The 19,994-nt window shown below is 44.6% G+C and overlaps 1 protein-coding gene across 1 annotated transcript in view; it reads right to left on the minus strand.

Moving 5' to 3' along the window:
• Xdh (xanthine dehydrogenase) overlaps positions 1–19,994 on the minus strand; it is a 56,092-nt gene that overhangs the window by 12,223 nt on the left and 23,875 nt on the right. Inside the window, exons 14-29 of the mRNA XM_070025317.1 lie at positions 18,727–18,911; positions 16,664–16,838; positions 15,819–15,902; positions 14,048–14,217; positions 10,948–11,071; positions 9,228–9,347; positions 8,400–8,496; positions 7,479–7,603; positions 6,451–6,584; positions 5,941–6,028; positions 4,778–4,864; positions 2,835–3,026; positions 2,448–2,593; positions 1,598–1,679; positions 766–861; positions 2–130 (exon numbers count right to left, since the gene is read on the minus strand). Of these exons, the coding sequence (XP_069881418.1) occupies positions 2–130; positions 766–861; positions 1,598–1,679; positions 2,448–2,593; positions 2,835–3,026; positions 4,778–4,864; positions 5,941–6,028; positions 6,451–6,584; positions 7,479–7,603; positions 8,400–8,496; positions 9,228–9,347; positions 10,948–11,071; positions 14,048–14,217; positions 15,819–15,902; positions 16,664–16,838; positions 18,727–18,911 (2,034 nt within the window). The remainder of the gene's footprint in view (position 1; positions 131–765; positions 862–1,597; positions 1,680–2,447; positions 2,594–2,834; positions 3,027–4,777; positions 4,865–5,940; positions 6,029–6,450; positions 6,585–7,478; positions 7,604–8,399; positions 8,497–9,227; positions 9,348–10,947; positions 11,072–14,047; positions 14,218–15,818; positions 15,903–16,663; positions 16,839–18,726; positions 18,912–19,994) is intronic.

Genomic DNA, 19,994 nt, shown 5'->3' on the forward strand with positions numbered 1-19,994 from the left:
CATAAACAGCCTGACCATTGATGTCAGCACTGGCTGAGGCAGCAGTGGGGGAGGTGTTGGGCACGGTATTAGTGCTCGTCTCGCTGATGTAAATCTTGGAGATGGGGATTTTCAGAGCTCGGCTGGCCACCTGTGAAAAGGGACAGCATCAAAGACTAGGGAAGAGGTTATAATGGAGCGTGGCTGCCTTCTTCCCAAGGTAAGGTTTAGGTTCCCTGTTAAAGGCAAGAAAATCATTTTGTAAGCTCTAAGCCTATCGGTTCTGGGATACTCTCACATCTGGCTACATTTGAAGAAACATTTTATCACTTGGTTTGGTTAGATAAAACATTCGTCAGCCCATGGTGACTGCAAGTGCCTTTTTAAGAAGCAATTGCTGGATTGTGGTAGAGTCCAATCTGGTCACTTCTCAGGAGCCAAGCAGAAGTACTGACTCAAATCCAGCCCCTTTATCCTAGCTCCCTCGTCAGGAGTTTCACAGTGTGGGAAAAACGGCTGCCTTACCATGCATCCACCTTATACCCAGAATCCTAGGGCTTGAAAATACTGGTAAGCGACTCAGAGATCTTGCTGACCAATCTCCTTGCACAGAAGAGGAAACTGAGGCTGAGAGGGGTGAAGAGCTGTCCCACTCCACGTATAAAGGAAGTCACGGGCTTGCTGCTTCTCTTCTGACACCTACCCCTGCTCCATTTCTCACAGCATCTTTCCTCCCAATAGACACCACTGTGCTGGAGAGCCATCCCCAGTCTGTAGGCAGCTCACCTGGACCATCTTGGTGTGAAGGCCTTGGCCCATTTCAGTGCCCCCATGGGTCAGTAGCACAGAGCCATCTGTGTACACATGAATCAGGGCTCCTCCCTAAGAAAAGAGAAAAAGATCAAAAACAAAGGTAAATCTGGGGCTGGGAATGTGGCTTAGTGGTAGAGTGCTTGCCTAGCATGCATGAAGCCCTGGGTTCAATTCCTCAGTACCACATATATAGAAAAAGCCAGAAATGGAGCTGTGGCTCAAATGGTAGGGTGCTAGCCTTAAGCTCCGGGACAGTTCCCAGGCCCCGAATTCAACCCCCAGGACTGGAAAAAAAATTGGTAAATCCTAACTTAGCTTACAGCTTGGGACCAAAAGTATAGAGCCTAAGGGAAAAAAAGAAAACCATCAGTAACATTTTAGATGCACATCCCAAATAAAAATGGTATCATATAAATCTCATTTCATAGCTTTGCAACAGTTTGCAAAGTGTTTTCTTTTGTATCTTTCTCTCTCAAGGTCAACCTCAGAGAGAGTTCTGAGGTGGTCCTTGTACTATCCGTGAAGAAACAAGATACGAAAGCAGAGTAGCTATATATACTCCTACAATCAGAAAGGGTAAAACCCAGAATGTAAGCTCAGGTCTCTTGAGTGTCACTGTCTGATGAATCTTGGATTAAGAACAATATACAAGTTTACCATTTCATCTCAACAGTAAAGAGATCCTGGTCAGCTCTGTAACCAGTGATGAGGGATTTCCCTTGTAATACTAAACATGGGGAGCAGGAAGAGAAGAGATGGAACCCCCAGACCGGTAGATCTAGACAAATTTCTATAAAGCAATTACCTGATTCAGAAAAGGAAGAGTGAAGCTGATTCCAAACTTGGTGGGGATTATACAGAGTCCTCTCTTTTTCCAGGAGTTCTCCCTGTAGGAAAAAGAAATGTTCTTGTAATGTTTTCCCTATGTGTTTTTGTCTGATTGGATATGTTTTCAGTCAACATCTCAGTGTGAGAACATGAGCCATCCCCGTATAGCTAATTGCCATAACCGAGCGGTATTCAGTACTGAGGTAGGAATTTGGATTCTGGGATTTGCAGTGCAGGTGGTGTAGACATCACCTGGGAACCTTGTCTTCAAAAAACCATCACTCTTCCTCCCTGAGCAGAATTAACATGGGGTCAGTGTGCCCCAGTGATCTTGGCCTGACCTTGATGTAGACAGGGAGGTAATTGTGCCTTCTCTTTGCTTGCCACTTGCTTATCTGCATAATTCCATGAAGAACACAGAGTTGGGATAATTACCCCTATTTTTCAGATGATGAAACTGAAGTGTACTCCAGAGAGATGGAATGACTGCCAACATCAAATTCACAGATGAGTGTCAGAGGCAGGCACGTTACTCCAGTGTCCTTAGTCCTGGACTAATGCCCTCAATAATGCAATGTCCTCTAAAGGCACACAAATGTGTAAAACTAAACCACAAGTGACGCCCACTGGTGCTGAGTGCAGGCTTGAGCCCCTGCCTCCTTATAAGAGCTAAAGAAAGGGAACTCTCAATGAGCTATCCAAGTTAACAGCCGCCTAAGTTACCCATCCCATTGTAAGCTGCATAGCTGGGGTCCTACAGACACTCTGTTAGAATAGAAAACACACGAGAGCACCAGAACGTGAGCTCCTTCAAGCCTGTCGCTTACTTGTTGAACTTGTCCACCTCACTTCTCCGAGCGTGGTACTGAGAGCTCGTTAGGCATTCATCCCAGCACCTGGGCAAGGTAAATCCCTCAAGCTTCTGGTTGTAGTGCGTCAGGTCCCCTTCTTTGTACATATTTTTTCTCCGCACCTTCCCAAGGAGAGAGGCATTCGGGCCATGTTAGTGGCAAGGGATGGTGACGTGTGTGTGGTGGATGGGGGAGCGGGTGGGAGGGAGTAAGGAAGGCTCACCCAAGACAAGTCTGCAGCAGCCTCAAGGCTGCTCATCCTCTGCAACCATGGAGGATGCCCAAGGTACACATTCATTCTCCCCCCTCACACACACATAGGCTAACGTACGCTGACTTATGCCAACTAATTCCCCAGCTTACTTCCTCTGCGGGCAGCCCACAGGTCACCGCGACTTCGCTCATCCAGTGTTCAGCAATGAGCATCCCTTGAGGGCCCCCAAAGCCCCTGAAAGCCGTGTTCGAGGGCAGGTTGGTCTTGCACATCCGTCCCGTGCCGCGGATGTTGGGGATGTGGTAGCTGTTGTCCATGTGGAATAGAGCTCGTTCCATTATCTGAAGCAGAAGAAACCGGAATGGAGAGAGCAGTGCATCCATGTCATTGGCTTCTTAAACTAGAAGCTCCAAGAGCTGAACACCCAACCCCACTGCTAACTGCTCTTCATTGGGCCCAAACCAGACCTGCCCCGAAGCACGCTAACAGCCTCTCTGCCGTCCCTCATGTGCCTCTGAAGATGTTCATCTAGCTCCTCTGGGTGGAGCGCTTCCCAAATGGCTAGTTAAAACTGGCCCTTGACTCTTCAGAAAAAGTCAGTTTATATTATTCCATTGTCGATTCATTTTTATTTCCATCCATGCTGTACTCAATAGTTTAGAGTCAAATACCTCTGTAGGTCATGTTAGGAAAACAAACAGCCCTCATTCTCATCACTCTCCTTTATCAGCTACATCATGGTTTGTTTGTTTTTTGTTTTTTGTTTTTTTTGTCTGTCATGGGACTTGAACTCTGGGCCTGGGCGCTGTACCTGAGCTCTTCAGCTCAAGACTAGCTCTCTACCACTTGAACTACAGCACCACTTCCAGTTTTCTGGTGGTTAATTGGAAATAAGAGTTTCACAGACTTTCCTGCCCGGACTGGCTTTAAACCAGGATCCTCAGATCTCAGCCTCCTGAGTTGCTAGGATTACAGGTATGACCATTGGCTCCTGGCTCATTAAAATTTTTGATATTGCTGTATCTTGACTTTTTCAGTTTTAAGATTTCATATTGTCTTCCCTCTATGGGAAAGGGGAATTCAATTCTTGCCTCTCCCCCTTTCGTACATACATACCAGCTACCTGCTCCTGATCATTGTATTTGCATCTAATCAATAGTCAGCTTAATATCCAAGCCAACACTTGCATTTTCCCATTTGAATTAGTCCTCCCACCTTCTGCTGTTTAGGTAGTAGGGTTGAAGTCATGTCCTCATGCTTGCTAGGCAATTGCTTTACCACTTAAGCTATGCCCACAGTCCCTTTCTCTAGTTCCCCCTCTCTCTCTTGACTCACATATTCACCTTATAGGTAAACATTAGCCTTTCATTTGTACCACTTTTATGCACTTATTACTAGGCCCACTTAAACTTTTCCCTGATTCTAAAAATCTGCTACCTGTTTTAGTTCATGAATTGTTAAATTGACTATACTTAGCCAGAAGATTCCTCTATAGTTGGGTCTTTAGGTAGCAAGTTGCATCTAACTTACTGGAAGTCAGTCTCATAGAGGTTTGGGAACAAATAGTTGAGTCTCAGCCAATCACAGTAGCCAAGTTTCAGTCACGCACAGATGGCCAGCGGACAGTGCCATCTTGAAATGAGGCAAGTGCCAAGCTTTAACCAGTCAAACTATTTCTACACCTCACTTCTGTCTTCTGCCCACAAATGCCACCCACCCACATAGTGAAGCTGAACTCCCTAAGCCTCGCTGATTCTGAGGGCTGCCTGATTCGTTTGTTCTACTAAACTGAATTGGTCTAAAGTTTTTATTCTAAACATATATATATATATACATATATATACATTAATACTACATGCATCCTTACACACACATACACAGAATTTTTTAGCTAGTGTATGCTACTTAAATTTTGCTAGGTAAAATATCTTAAACAAGAAAGATGACTTTTGTAATCAGAGAATATAATCATCCCTGTGATTAGAGATTAGCCCAGAGTGAGACCCTCGAGGTAAAGTCCAGTCAGGAGGCTCTTCTACCTCCACATACACATACACACAGACACATCGTTGCAGGGATGGGTCCTACTTACAGCCTGAGAAAGATCCTGGGTGTTCCCTGCATTGCTAAAGTGATCCACTTCCAATGCCACAATCTTCCCATTCTTCATAAAGCCAACCTGATATGAGAGAGAGAGAGAGAGAGAGAGAGAGAAAGAGAGAGAAAGAGAGAGAGAGAGAGAGAGAGAGAGAGAGAGAGAGAGAGAGAGAGAGAGAGATTGCTCAACAATGCCCTCACTCTTTCTGAGATCCTTCCTTCCCACTTACGCTGCCTGCAGGAAACAGAAAGGTCAGGATATCACACCATGAAACAAAGGTGACCTTGAGAGATCACCAGGTTGTAACAGGGGACAGGCCCCTCAAAGCATTGGACCACAGATAATAAAAGTATGAAAGTTCTACTCTGAAACAGACTGTATATGCCCATCCATCCTTGACCTTATTTAAGTGAAAAAAAAAAAACCCTTTAGAGACTAGTTTATTTAGTGTAGATACAGACGACCTAAAAGATCAAACTACTCTCCTCAGACTTACAAGACTTTAGGAATCAGCAAAATGAAAATCCCTTCTGAAAGTGCAGTCATGACACTAAGTCAGAATAGGTGGAAGGGGAATTGTCAAGGCCAGTGGGTGAGGAGAGATGACTCCCAGGTATATAGAATCAGGCTGAGCCCTCTATTAATTCATAGAGAGAAAGCATATGCTGGCCAGAACAGGAAATGGTCATCCACAGAAATCCAGAGAGAAGTTTGGATAGCTCCTGACCATTCTTTGACGGACTGCATGCTCAACCTAACAACCAGTGCCTACATAGCACCTTGGGAAATGTTTCTCACTTAAGCTGCTAAGGGGTCATTGTGACTACCGTGAACATGCTGATATCAGGTGCCCTGGATGATGGGATTGCCACTGCTGACAAACTTCTCTCACCCTGACTGGTCACAGACCAGATCAGCCTATAGCAGAGCCACAGAATGAGCGCCACCTTGTGACAGCTCTGGAAGCTGGCCTGCTAGCCATCTCCAATACACCTTTCTATGTCACCCAGGGCCTATTTGAGTTTCTCACCGTGCTATTTCTTCGTGACCTTTTACAGAAAGTTATGCAGTAAGTGACATCAAGGTGCCCTGGACCCTTGTCCCTAGGGTCCTTACAAGAGGACATTGCCCACCCTGACACACTTCCCATCTACAACCTTGTATCTGGCCAGGAAGGGATGTCTGCCTCCAGTTATTAGCATGTCCTCGTCACGGTCCAGCACGCAGCGCACAGGGTGGCCCGTCCTAAGAGAAGAATCAAGAAGGTCAGAAACCTGTCAACCCTCAATAAACTTAAGCTCTGTGAGGCTCAGTGCTGTGAATGGCACTGGAGCCTTCATGCTCCACCTGGCACACCAGGTAGATTGATGCTGAGTTGCTTGACTGTGCAGACACCGTGGGACAAAACAAAGAGCATCAGACAGGCAGGGCTGTCCTTGCCCTTGGGGGTCCTCATGGCCCGGTAGGGGAGCCATGATGCAGGCCCATAGGTCAGAATACAAAGGAATAGGTACACCTGGCCCTCACCCTTATTTCCAAGGGTTCTAAAAATGGAAATCTGTGAGAATTCCAAGCAGTGAAAAAAAATATATTTCCAAGAGGAGAAATTCTGGCAAAGGCTGATCTTCCTCATCCCAGAGCCTGCTAAAAGAAGTCTTGGAACTCACTTGTATGCGGCCAAGGCGGAAACTGTGGATACCACAGTACTCCGGGTCTCCTTTCCTCCAAAGCCTCCTCCCATTCTCTTCACTCGGACTACAATCCGGTTTTCTGGAACCCCCAACATTTTTGCAACAAAGCTCTATGAGAAGACAAAAAAAAAGGCATTGATGTATCTTCTGGCCTTTTCCCAGGGCTGACCCTTGCCTGCCCAGCATGCAGGGGCCTCATTACTGCTGTGAATTTTAGAATTCCTGGGGTGGAAATGTCCTCCCCTTCCAGGACTGAGAGGTCCTGGAGTCCAGCACCTGTTCTTCACTACAGGCTGAACTCATGCTCTCTAACATTAGTTTGTAACCAGAGAGGCAAGATCACCACACACTTGCAGAGCCAAGCTCAATCTGTTGGGAGGCTAGGATTGGAGGGTAGGACTGGCTGCCTCAAATCCTGGCAACCACTGTCACATAACAGGCAGTCAAGAATATTCAGGCTTAGGGCTGGGAAGGTGGCTCAGTGGTAGAGCGCTTGCCTTGCATGCCTGAGACCCTGGGTTCGATTCTCAGCACCACATAAGCAAAAGAAAAAAAGCCGGAAGTGGTGCTGTGGCTCAAGTGGTAGAGCGCTAGCCTTGAACTGAAGAGCTGAGGGACAGCGCCCAGGCCCAGAGTTCAGGCCCCACGACCGGACCCCCCCCCCAAAAAAAGAATATTCAGGCTTAGCTCCCCCACTAAGGGAGGCTATTCCTTGACCAAGGCTAATATGTCATACTATATAAGCTTATAATATCAAAACTCATTGATATAAAAGCCTTCCAGACTCCATTTAACAGGTGAGGAAACTGGGGCAGTAAAAGATTATATAACAAGTTCAATGATTTCATCTCCCTGGTGGCAGTCTGGCACCAAGTCTACTATACTTAAGTCCCTTCCATGACCAACCCAGTGTTCCATCTTCTCATTTACTTTCTGCTCTCCTGGTCTGCTAGGGACCCTCTAGTCATAGCCCCAGTACTATGAGTGAACCCAAAGTCACCTACCTGGGTCTTCATGGTGTTCTGTGTGCTCACAAAAAGCTCCATCTCCCCTGCCTCGCCTTTGGGGACAGCGATGGTACAGTGCGTCTCCATATAGAAGTGCTCTTGGCCACCAATGTACAGCTCTCCTGGAGAATAAATGGGAGCCCTACTGTGAGCCAGTGTGCTAGCTGCTCACAGGTGGACTTGGAAGTCATATATCATCTCCAGTCTTTCCCTCAACAAAGACATGGCATGGGACTGAAACATCAAAACCCAAGTCTTCTCACTGCAGCCAATGGAAATTATGGCTTTCTAGAATTTTAGAAAAGGAAAGGAAGAAATCAACCAATGGGATTTGACAGCTGAAAATAAGATCTTCATCCCAAACTAAAGATCTCAGACTCAGTGGAGTTAGTTGGCTCGCTAGTGACTTTAACGATGCCAAAGAAACAGTGTCAAAAAGGAGCTAATCAGCAGCCTTGTCCTGGACTGAGAGCAGTGGACCTATTTTCTCAGTCAGTGACAGAACGGAGGGGAACAGGGAGGACAGACAGGAAAGAAAGCCAGTAGAGGATGGTCAAGAAGCAACTCCAGCCAGCGGGGAGAGACAAGGAGTCTCTGTGGTTAAAGGCCTGGAAAACCCCCAATAGACCACAATTTAGCCATTTTCTTCCCTTCTTTCCCAAATCAGAAACACCACACATAATCTTTCTAGGATTGTGTAGGTACATTCAGCCCAAGGACAGAAGAGTGGAAGTTAAAGTGCCAGTGGCTCCAACCCAGCCAGCTGTCTACTGTTTGGGTACAAATGTCAGAAGATCACTCCACTGGCAAGTGTTCGGCACTTACTCCTCTGCCCCCAAGGCTCCACCGGTATCTTTTGAATGTAATTGACCAACAGGGATCGCCCCCATCCCACCCGCCACGTGGCACAAGAGCTACCTGAAACAACATTATCTGCTTCCGAAAATCCTTTCTTGAGGTCTCCTTTCTCAATCTTCAGCTCAGGTTTATAAAAGGAGTTGTTCTTTATAGCATCCTGAGGATCAAAAGGAAACCAGTGATGTGGTTTTCAGAGGCAGGAAGACAGTGATGGAAAAGTGATTGGCGGTTCAGTTGCTCACTTGCTTCTCATGACTTGAAGCAAGCTCTCTGTTATAATCCAGAAAAATCATACGTCCCATTTCTTCATCGTTGGATGAACCACTGGGAAATGCTTAGAAAAACACAACAAAAAAGGATCCCAGAAAGAACCAACTGAAGCCAAAATTTAGGAGGGGAAAGCTCAGTTTAGCTGTTTATGAACCTAACTCACAAGGCTGGAGGAAATTCTAAAATCTACTTACAGATGCTCCTTATTTGTGCTGAGATTACATCCGGATAAATCTGTCATATGTTGCAAATACCGTAAGTTAAAATGTACCCAACCTACTGAACATAATAGCTTGGCCTAATCTATTGCAAACATACACAGAACTTTTCTGTAAATCCACAGTTAGGCAAAATCATCAAATACAAATTCTCCTTTAAAGTGTGGAAAGCCTTGTGTAACTTACTGAACAACAAACTGAAAGTGAACAACAAAAACAAAATAGTTATTGGGTAGGCTTTTGCACCATTGAAAACTTGAAAAAACAATTTAAGTAGAACCAGAGTAAATTGGGGGCCATCTGTAGTCAAATCCCACTTGCCGCTCACATCTCTGTGGAGGATGCTAATAAACGTGTCTTCACAACTCACTCCTTTATGCCAGAGCCTGCTCCTACCTACCTCAATGGTGATAATGGCTGGCAGGTCTTCATAGGTGATTTTCACCCCTTGAGCAGCTCTCTGTGCGTGTTCTGGGGTGTCAGTGACCACAGCACCAATGACATGTCCAACACAAGTAACCTAGGATCAGAGACAGGCTGTTAAAGACTGCAGCAAAGCTCTTCATGAAGCAACTACTTATGGATGGTTCACAAGAGCAAAGAAAGTGCTTGCCCCTACAATCAATCAGAGTACATTTTAGGAATCCCCTGGGACCTTTACCTGTCTTTAACCTACTGACTGAGCTTATAGGGCTCTTAATAAATACTTATAAAAACATAGGGGGTGGTAAGATAGTTTGTCTCAGTGATTTCATCTCAAATGATCAGGTCTGACATTTTAATTAGGGTAGTTAAGATGAAATGGGTTACACATATCTACCATAAGCAAAACAGGAGATGTGGGACCAGAAAGTGTGTTTGTCAACTCTGTTCTATTCTAACACCACTTGTCTTTGTATGAAGAGCTGGAGACTGGGAAGACAAGGCTCTAATGGCCTGATTACAGATCCTTTAGACCTTGACTCAGTTTTAGCATCTTTCTACCACACCACTCTCTTTCATGTGCTCTTTCCCAGAGTTATACCTGAAGTTCCTTGAAGGCCACAATCATGTCTCATACTTTCATTTATGATTGCCATATATATATATATATATATATATACTTATATATATGATCACAATGATCTCTATCTATATGTATATGTACATATTCATGTGTATACATATATATGTATATACATATATAGTGATCATTATTTCTTTTCATAATTCAGTTATATAAAAACCTAATGGATACCCTCCATTAATTATTTTAATCCTATATCCCCAACATGTAAGCAAAAATAATCAATTTGGTACACAAGGTTTCAAATGATATCAACCAATGCTTAGCATGTAAGTCTGATAAATATCTCTTAAGACACAAGTAAATTATTAACTTAAATTGGCTAATTCAGTATTGACTTGCTTGAGTCTAGCTGCCTCTCACTAACCAAAATGCTAGCAACACTCCTGGGGACTCTTGAAGTTCAAAAACTAGTTGATTCTCTAGCAGATGCATTCTTTATACAGTCATTGTGTTTCTTATTTGTAGATTTCCCTCATCTTTACAATGATAAGATGTACTTACCCCATAGCAGCACCCACTCACATCTAATTTGCAACTATTGATCAATATAAGAATTGTACAATTCCCTTTGGGAACTATCTTACCAGCAAAATATAAGGATTTTATAGCAACTGTCTTAAAGGCTGGAAGCAGGAGAATTTCATGTAATTGAAATCAATAGATGAACTTTCATACAAGTAGGTTATGGGTACACATTCATAGCAGTATTTGATCTCTTTTCTAGTTTGTTTAATACATTCTTATTTTCTTTCAATAAAGGAGCTTAATGTGATACTCTGGATATTCAATTGTTAACTCAAATACAATCACTAGCCTTGTTTTCCTGTCATTTTTGCATTGAATTGTCCTACTTTGCACTAACAGCAACTGTCAATTAAATAAACAAGTAACATTTTGTCCCTTTATGGATCATCCTGCATATTGGCCAATTGGATGAAGTCCACAGCATTTGCAAATGTATAATCTTTCAAGATTAGGGATTTGGAACAATGAGCACTAATTAAGAACTTCAGTATTTATTCCATTTACTTTGTATAACAAATCCATTTACCTTATCTTCTGCAAAGATAGTCTCATCATTACAAATCCCAGTTACATTGCTTCCAGGAATATCAGCAGCTGAGAGGAAGCACACAAACCCAGGTACCTTCTTAGCTTCTGAAGTGTCTATGGACCTGCAAGAATGAGCCTTGTGAGAGGGCAGGTAGGCAAATCTGAAGCAGAAGATCCAGATGGATCAGGTGGACCTGATGTTTTGGATGAGCTGTTCTTTTTAAACTGAGCTTTCCTCCACCCTTACCTTCTCTATCTTCTTTTCCTATTAGGTCTTAATTCAATTCTGTTCTATTCTGCCTATGTTGACTAAATGCCTACCAGGTATCTTTTTTTTTTAATTTAATTTTATTTTATTTGTGAACATACTGTACAGAGGAGTTACAATTACATGGGCAGGATAATGCATACATTTCTTACCAAGCATTGCAGCCTCCTCCTTTGTTTACCCTTCACATCCCTTCCCAGCCTCCCCCCTCCCCCCCAATCCCAATCCTTCTCCTACCCCCCCTCCCCCCCCTGCACCGACATTGTAAAGCTCGTTTTGGACATGACAACTTGTACTTCTCATTGTTGCAACAGGTACACCTGTATCCTTAAACAACTGGTTTTTCCCCATCTCCTCCACAAGTTATACTGACATCAAATGTGAAAGCAGTATCTTTTTTAAACTGAGCTTTTCTTTGTAGTTTTAGTTGTTTTTTTATTGTGAAAATACTGTACAGAGGGGTTACACAGGTGGACCCATTGCAACTATGAGACGTACAAGTTGTTATGTCGAAAACGAACTTTACAACTTTGGTGGGGGGGGAGGGTTTGGGGGGGTGGGGGAGGATGGGATGGGAAGGGGAAACAAAGGAGGAGGCTACAATGCTTGATAAGAAATGTACTCATTAAACTGAGCTTTTAAACTGAGCTTTCCTCCACCTTATCCTTTTCTATCTTCTTTTCCTATTAAGTTTTAATTCAATTCTCTTCTATTCTGCCTATGTCGACTAAATGCCTACCAGGTATCAGCCATTGCATCACATTATAGGGCTATGAAAATGAATAAACTAGCACAGCCTCCATAGACTTTATGCATAGACTTTATACACATACAAACAAGCCTCATTCTAGTGAGTACCTTTTTCTCTGGAGAGCTCTGGCTAAGCTCCACCTCATAGATGATTTCTCATACAGAATCAGCACATTAGGCCTTTGCTATGTTGCTGATCCAATGACGCTGAACATTGGCACACACCTGGTTTTCTCTCCCTACATTAACAGTGTTATCCCAGTGTGGCTGGGCATCCTACACAAAATTGGGCAATACAGGCTTCAAAAGGTGAATGCTTGGAGAGGTTATCAATCATAACAGCCTAAATTGTGAACTGAGTCCCTATGGGGGCCCCAGAACTCAGGGAAAGATCCAGAAATTGCCCCCCCAAGAAACCATCATTTATTTAATCCTCACAAGAAATCCTGAAAGTAACTCCAGTTGTCTCCATTTTACATGTGGGGAACTCTAGCTCAAAGGAAGGTAGCTTGTCCAAAGACACTCAGCCAGAAAGCAACACAGCTGGAATTAGAGCTAAGATTAAGTTGTGAAGATGTCAGAGACAGATCAGCTTCTGCCCAACCACACACCTTTACATGTTTGAGCAGACTGTGGAAACCACAAGTGTCCACCGTGCCCTTCTACACCCACCCACATGTGGCTTGAGGGGAGGTCACTGGTATGTAGCTATAGTACTGTCAACATGGACTCAAAGCAAGGACAAAAGGAAAGGCTATGCCTTACAGCCGGCAAACAATTCAACAGAAACACCTTTTTTCACGATCCTAGAAAAATGTTAAATAGCTGATTGATTTTATCTATGTCTTTCTTGCCATTCCCAGAGTCTGAAGTCAGATCTTAAGCGTAAGTGAAGACAGAAAAATCAGTAAGAAGTATTGGGGCCAAAGGGAGGGTTTTTCCTGATCGCTCCACTGCACTGCGGCTCTGTGTCTAATGCCCACCAGCTTTGAGGCTCACAGTCTCTAGCTTGAACATCCAGAAGCCAGTGTGACTTGGCTTCAAACTTCTCAGCCTGGGGCAAGTGACGTAGTTTCCTCAGCTGGAACAGGGACATAATAATAATAGGAGCTGCCTCTGGGATTGCTGTAAGGAATAAATGAGCTACTAGAAGAGGGCCCTGGACATCGGCCTAGACCTCCATGTTGTTCCTCTCTGCCTCTTTAACCTTTATATTTCCCTAAGTCTCTCCATTACCATAGTCACTGTGGGACTCCAGGAAGAACTGGATTCACAGATAAGCGTCTTGTGACAAAAGGTGAAACTGCTCCTCTGACAGACAATGCCTTCTTTTTCCTGTGACCAGATGCCACCTGCTACCAGATATTCCAGTCTAATGACATCCAAGCACCCTGGGATCTTTGACCAGAACTTCCTAATGTAACAACAGTCACTTTGCAGCCATCTTGGAATCCAAAAAGCTGACCACTATCTGTCAATAACCCCACCTGGCCCATCCTCAGACAATGAGCTGCTGACCACCCCCAGTGCAGTCTGCCACCTATGACCACATGACTTCTGTGACTGGAACTGTTTAACTCTGTGTGGCTCTCCTTCCCTTCCCATACTTCAGCCTAAAATTTATGTCAGTACCCAAAGGCCATCTCGGGATCGCCAAACCCTTTTGTATTACTGATGTGGCTATGTTCAATTTAAAATCCTCCCTTAGCTGTTAACCAGTGCTTTGTCTCTTTCATTGATATGTAGGGACAGGTGGCTGAGCCTAGTCCTAAGTTTCTGATTGAGATTTAGACCAGCTGAAACTTTCTGCCCCAAACTTGAATTCGATACTATGTGTAAAATACTTGAAACTAGGTCCTGAGAAATACTAAACACCACACCTCCCTGGGCACCCGGGTAGACCAGCTGAGGGTGTCATGGAGTCTTAACTTCCTGCTTCTCTCCCATGGTGGCTTGGGATGGTTTCCTGTCTTGCTCTCTAGGCTGGTAGGAAGTCCTGGATTACCCTTGTATCTCTAGCACCTGGCAGGGTGTGAGATCCTGCCGGACCACCATCGGCCCCCGCAAGGGCGGCACTCACGTAATCTTAGCATGGGCCCGGGTACTGGTGACCAGCCGGACAAACAGCTCATTGCCATAGCGAGGAATGTCATCACAATATATGGCCTCCCCAGTGGCCTGCATGTTGGCAGCCAGGTGGGGCAGGGGCCGGCCCACCATGTCCTCCACGGGCTGATCCTTGGGCACCTCCTGGAACAACACGGTACCTTACCAGTTAGGCTACAACCATTAAGGCAGACGTTTGAAGAATTTTAATAAAAAGGCAAGAATGTTCATACGCGACCTTTAAAAAAAATGAGCATATAAAACATTCTGCCTTTGTGTGTTTAATGATTCTACTTCTGCATAAAAAGTATGCCCTAAGTATCCAATAGACAATCTACGCATAGGAAAAGTAGAAATAAAAACAGAATGATTTTCGCGTAGATCTGAGATTTGAGCTGATTTTAATTTTATTCTTTAAGCTTTTCTGTGGTTTCCAAAATGTTTTACGATATATTAATTTTATAATGAAGTTACTTTTCATTTGTTTTTCAAAGTAGTAGGATGTCTAGTATTTTTAAATACATTTTATTGTAAAAATACTGTACAGAGGGGTTACAGTTACATGAGCAAGGTAATGAGTACATTTCCTATCAAGTATTGTTACCTCCTCCTGTGTTTTTCCCCTACCCCCCCTTTCCCTCCCACCTCCACAACTACACATCCCTCCTCCCTCCCTATTGAGCATTTACTATGTTCTAGGAACTATAGAACCACTTTATTTCTGCCTGTGGGTGGTAGTAGAGATTGCACTCAGAGCTTCAGACAAGCACCCAACCACTTAAGCCCCATCCTCAGGTATGAAATTTGTCCAAGGTCACACAGCTACAAAAATGACCAGATTTGGATTCAAATTCAGGATGTCATGTCCCAGAGTTCATGCCCTACACCATTAAATTCCAACACAGAGCCAACCAATTGTAGCTTTGGGGCTAAATCTGGACTGTTGCTTGGTTTTTTGTTTATTATTTTTGTTGTTTGGGTACTGGTCCTGGGGCTTGAACTCAGGGCCTGAGCACTGTCTCTGAGCTTTTTGTTGAAGGTTAGTGCTCTTCCACTTGAGTCACAGATCCATTTTTGGGGACTTAGGGGGGATGCTTATTTGGAGATAAGTATCTCATGAAGTTTCCTATCCAGGCTGGCTTCAACCCTTGATTCTCATATCTCAGTCTCCTGAGTAGTAGGATTACAGGTATAAGCCATTGGGACTGACCACTGCTTAGCCACTCAGTTCATATATTCATATATTGCCTTCACTTGTTTTTAGCTACAATGACAGAATTGAAAGGTTGTAATGGAGACTGGCACACAAAACCTAGAATGATGACAGAAAAAGGTTGCTAACCGTTTACCTAGTTCTTCTCCAGAAGCTGCGGCTGAGAGAAGGATGTGTGTGTGCACACATGTGTGCATATGTGCATGTGTTTGTGTGTCTGTGCATTTGTACATTAGTCCCACAGAGGGACAAGGAAAGATTAAATGGAAATAATTTTTCTTTCATTTTTTTTCTTTATACAGATAAGAATATAATTCTAACAGATATTTAGGCTAAGATATTAGATATTTAGGAGAAACAGCTGCACTGACATCAACACAATCCTCATATCCATCACTAGATACTTATGCACAGAATAAGGAGCTTCATGCATCTATATACAAGTTAGTTACCCACCAGCAATCAGCCACTAATGATCTCTTGTATCTATAAAGGCTTGAATTGAGTAGCAGCCCACACTGTGTGTACTCACTTGGAAGAGCTGGGTGTTGGCTGGAGGGTCTTTCTGAAAGAGCAGCGTGGCACTGGCAAAGGTGGGGTCCAGTGTGCCACACTTCTGTGGAGGGGAGACAACAGAGACAGTGATGAGCATTCTGCACCATGGACCTCTCCTGCGGAATTCCCAAATCAGAAAAGTGACACGTTACATGTTCCCCTTGTCCCCTCACTTTATTGCCTTTCGAACATTGGCTGAATCTCTCAATATCTCAACATGGGCTCTGAGAACTTTGTATGTAATCACTGCACATCTCAGCTCCATCTCCAGATCCTGAATGAGTTGCACTTCCTCCCCCAAGTGAAATGCCCCCTCTTCTCTGCATGTATGCACGCTGCTCGCTCTCTTGCTCTCTTTCCCTCTCCCCTACTCCCCCCCCCATGGACATTTCCTTCTACTAGCTTTCCTGAAAAAGTTTTTCTTGCCCTTCTCAGTTCTCTAAGAAGTATTATTTTATATGAAAGATGTCCGCAAGAAAAATATCAGCCAAAGTAAGAGGAACATAAATTTCTAGGTAGCACCATCCCAAATCTGTTTAGGAAAATGACAGATCCAGACCAAAAGCTAGAAAAATGACAGACATATCAATGGATGGATGATCAATGGATGGAAGGACAGACAGACTCAGAGAGACAGGGCAGACAATCCCCATGAGGGAACACTGGACAGAAAACTGTAGGGAAAAAGCAGAGGGATAAATGGAAACATTAGCAATGGGATCTAAGAGTAGGGATAACTTCAGACTTTTTTTCTTTGGGGATACAGTTCTGCATCTTGTACATTTTCCACAATGCAAGTGCACCTCACCAGCCTACACTCACATCTGCGGGATGCTCCTTGCCCAGCTTCTGAAGCACTGTCAGGTAGAACTTGAAGAAGAAGCTGAGGGTGAGGGTGCGCCGGAACTCCACCATGCCACCAGGTGCGTCAGGAGCCAAGTGCAGCTCCTCTGCCAGGCCTGCGCACACATCCTGCAGCAGCTCCTCGTTCCAGAACCTGCCAGAGGAGGAAAGGCCAGCTGTGCGCACGCTGGCTCCCAGCCAGCCAGCACGCGCAAGGCAAAGCCTCAAGGCCTCTGGCTCAAGCAAACATCCTTTCCAAAATGGCATCTCAGAGCCAGATTACTTCATGCAAGTTGCTTAACTTCCTTGAGCCTCAGTTTCCTTATCTTTACAAGCACAAGCAATTTTTTTTAATCACAAAAAGAGTCACAGTTAAACCCATGGAGTCCTTATCATGTGTGAGGCAACGTTCTCAGTGCTCTATGTGACTCGTGACTTCTCATTAATTGAAAACATACCCATTCTGTCACTGAGAAAACTGAGGCACTGGGAGATTAAGTACCTCGTAGTACTAAAGCCAGGGAGCCAAATTTCAAATAAGCTTTATCCATCTTATGTGGGTTTTGTAGGGTTTCACAGAATAATGCCTGTGACACACTTGGCACAACCACCATCATATGATCGCTATGGTAATAGTAGTAGCAAGTAGTAATAATAGTGCCAGTATAATACTGGTAGTAGGAGTAGGAGTAGCCATGGTACTAGCCAATACTACTATTAAGAATAGGGGTAGCAATAGGCCTGATGGCAGAAGAAGCAGAAATGATAGTAATAACACAAGAAGCAATAGTATTAGTGGAACCAAGGGTAATAACACTAATAATAATAGTGGAATCAGTAGAACTGCAAAAATATTAGAAGTTGTATTAGTAGCAGCAAAAGTGGCTACAGAATAGTAGCAGTAACCACAGTAATGCCAGAAAGTAGTGACAGTAATAACATGGGATAATACTACCAGTAGTCATAGCAACTGCTACCAGTAGTCATAGCAACAGCTGCATTCATAGCAATGCATATGGTGGTAGCAACAATGGAAGTGAGCGTAGTAGCAACAATAATGCTATTAATATAAACCTAGAAGAAGTAATAGAAGCATCAACAATAGTAGTAGTTATCATAAATGAGAGAGAAGTAGCCATAGTAATAGCAGTAATATGATATCAAACTGCAATAATAGCAGTCATGTTAGTGGTGTTAGGAGGAATAACAGCAGTGATAGTATTAAAACAAGTAATAATACTAGAAGAATAATAGTGCTAGTAGCATGGATATCAGAAGGAGGTTATTAACTCTAGAATCAATAATAGTAATGGTTGTGGCAGAAGGTTGTTGGGGTAATAGAAACAGCATGGTCACCATAGTCGTAATGGTAGCAATACTAGAAGTACACCAGTAGTAAGCAGGATAGCATGGAAGTAATAGTAGCAAAAAAACAAATACCAGAAGCAGCAGCAGGAGAAAAGCAACAGTGGTACTAACAATAGCATTGAACCAGCAGCAGCATTAGCAATGATGACACTTGCACTGTAGCAGCAACATCACAGCATGTGACACTTGACAACAGGGACTCACTCTGAGAGGCGTGTCATTGGATGACCTAGCCAGATGCCACAGCTACTCCCTGGGTCATGTGGTGAGTGGTGTATGTGGCTTACTGCTCCTAGGCTACAAACCTGGGCAGCAAGTCACTGGATTGAATACCAGTGATAAATATCTGTGTGTCTAAACATATGTAAGTTGTAGAGGACACAACAGAAACACCAGGAGGTTGGAGTTGTTCAGCTCTTGTAATCTGTGGGACGCCATCGCCTTCCATGAGGTCATCTGGCTGTGGTCACTGCACCAGCAGTAATGGCCTCACCTCACGTCCCTCCCCTCCTACTAACACCTTTCACAACAGTGAAGCAGCAGTGGGCAGGCTAAGCGCAGCAGCAGCAGCAGCAGCAGCAACAGGAGTACTAACAGCACAGTAATATTCTAGTCACATTCGAGTAGCCACTGTGGTGGTGATCATGGCGGTTTCATTTGGTGTCACCTCTTACTTGGACACCTGCTTTGGCGTGGTCTTGAGGGCTGAGATGGTTCTGTTGGACATTCCGCCATAGCAGAGGGACAGCTCCTGCACCTCTGTGGTCCCTGGCTTGAACAGGACTCGCATGCCGCTGGTCACCTTGGCAATGTCATCCTCCCTCCGGGAGGCCTGCTTGAAGGCGGAGAAAAACTCACCCTGAAAAAGAACAGGGAGATGCTGCTCCTCACCTTGTCTCGCAAGTGCCTGAAATAACGGGACTGTGAGGGGATGAGAGGGAAGGGGAGGAAAGGGAAAGGAGGGAAGGGAAAGAGAAGGAAAGGGAAAGTGAGATGAGTAACAGTGAAGATGAGGTGAAGGAATATGAGGAGGACAGTGGAGGAGAGGCGAGAGGAGGGGAGGAAATTGGAAGGAAGGGGAGAGGAGGGAAGGAAGAGAAGGAAGCAAGTTGAAGTGAGATGAGCGAAATGAAGATGAGATTGGGTAAAGAGATATGAAGAGGGGAAGAGAGGGAAGGGAAGAGGAAGGGAAGGAAGATAGGGGAGGAAAGGTAGAGTGAGATGAGTGAAAATGAAGATGAGATTGGGTAAAGAGATATGAGGAGGGGAAGAAAGGGGAGGGAAGGGGAAGGGAGGAACAGGGAGGGGAGAGGGAGGAGAGGAAAAGCCAGCAGGGATTGGAGGGGAAAGGAGATAAGGAAAGGAAAGAGGAGGAGAGGAAGGTGATACAAACATAGTGAATCAGCTAGGTGCTGGTTTGGAATCGATGACAAGACATAACTGATTACGCATTTGTGAAGTCCCAGGTTGCATCATTAGAAGGGAAAGGGTCAGGATTTCATTCCTAGGGAAGCAGAATGGGGGACAACGGGTCCCCACAGAGCAAGCAGCTGGAAGAAGGAATGATACCCCCAGGAAGACTCCCACAGACCTTCCCTGGCCCCCAGTATCAGAGCCAGCTCAGCCTTTCCAGCGCTCACAGTGAAACTCACTTGGACCAGCGGCCTGTCCAGCAGTGACAGGGAGAGGGTGCACACCTGAAGCCTCCTCCATTGAGCCTCCCCAGGTGGCCTGAACTTTCCCTCCCCCTAGACTTGTGGTGCCTTTGAGAAATCCTGCCTCCTGAGCATCAGTCCTACTGTGAGATCACTGTGGCTGTGCTTGCACTTTGGGTCTATGCTTCTCCTGGGCCTGGGCCTGAGCCTGAGTCTCTGGGGAGAGGACAGCAGGAGTCACATGTTGGGGTCAACCACTGACTGGCCCTTCTGTGTCAAGTTGTTCC

This window comes from Dipodomys merriami, unplaced genomic scaffold (genome assembly GCF_024711535.1).
Source record: "Dipodomys merriami isolate MVZ:Mamm:240054 unplaced genomic scaffold, mDipMer1.0.p SCAF_17, whole genome shotgun sequence".
NCBI lineage: Eukaryota > Metazoa > Chordata > Mammalia > Rodentia > Heteromyidae > Dipodomys > Dipodomys merriami.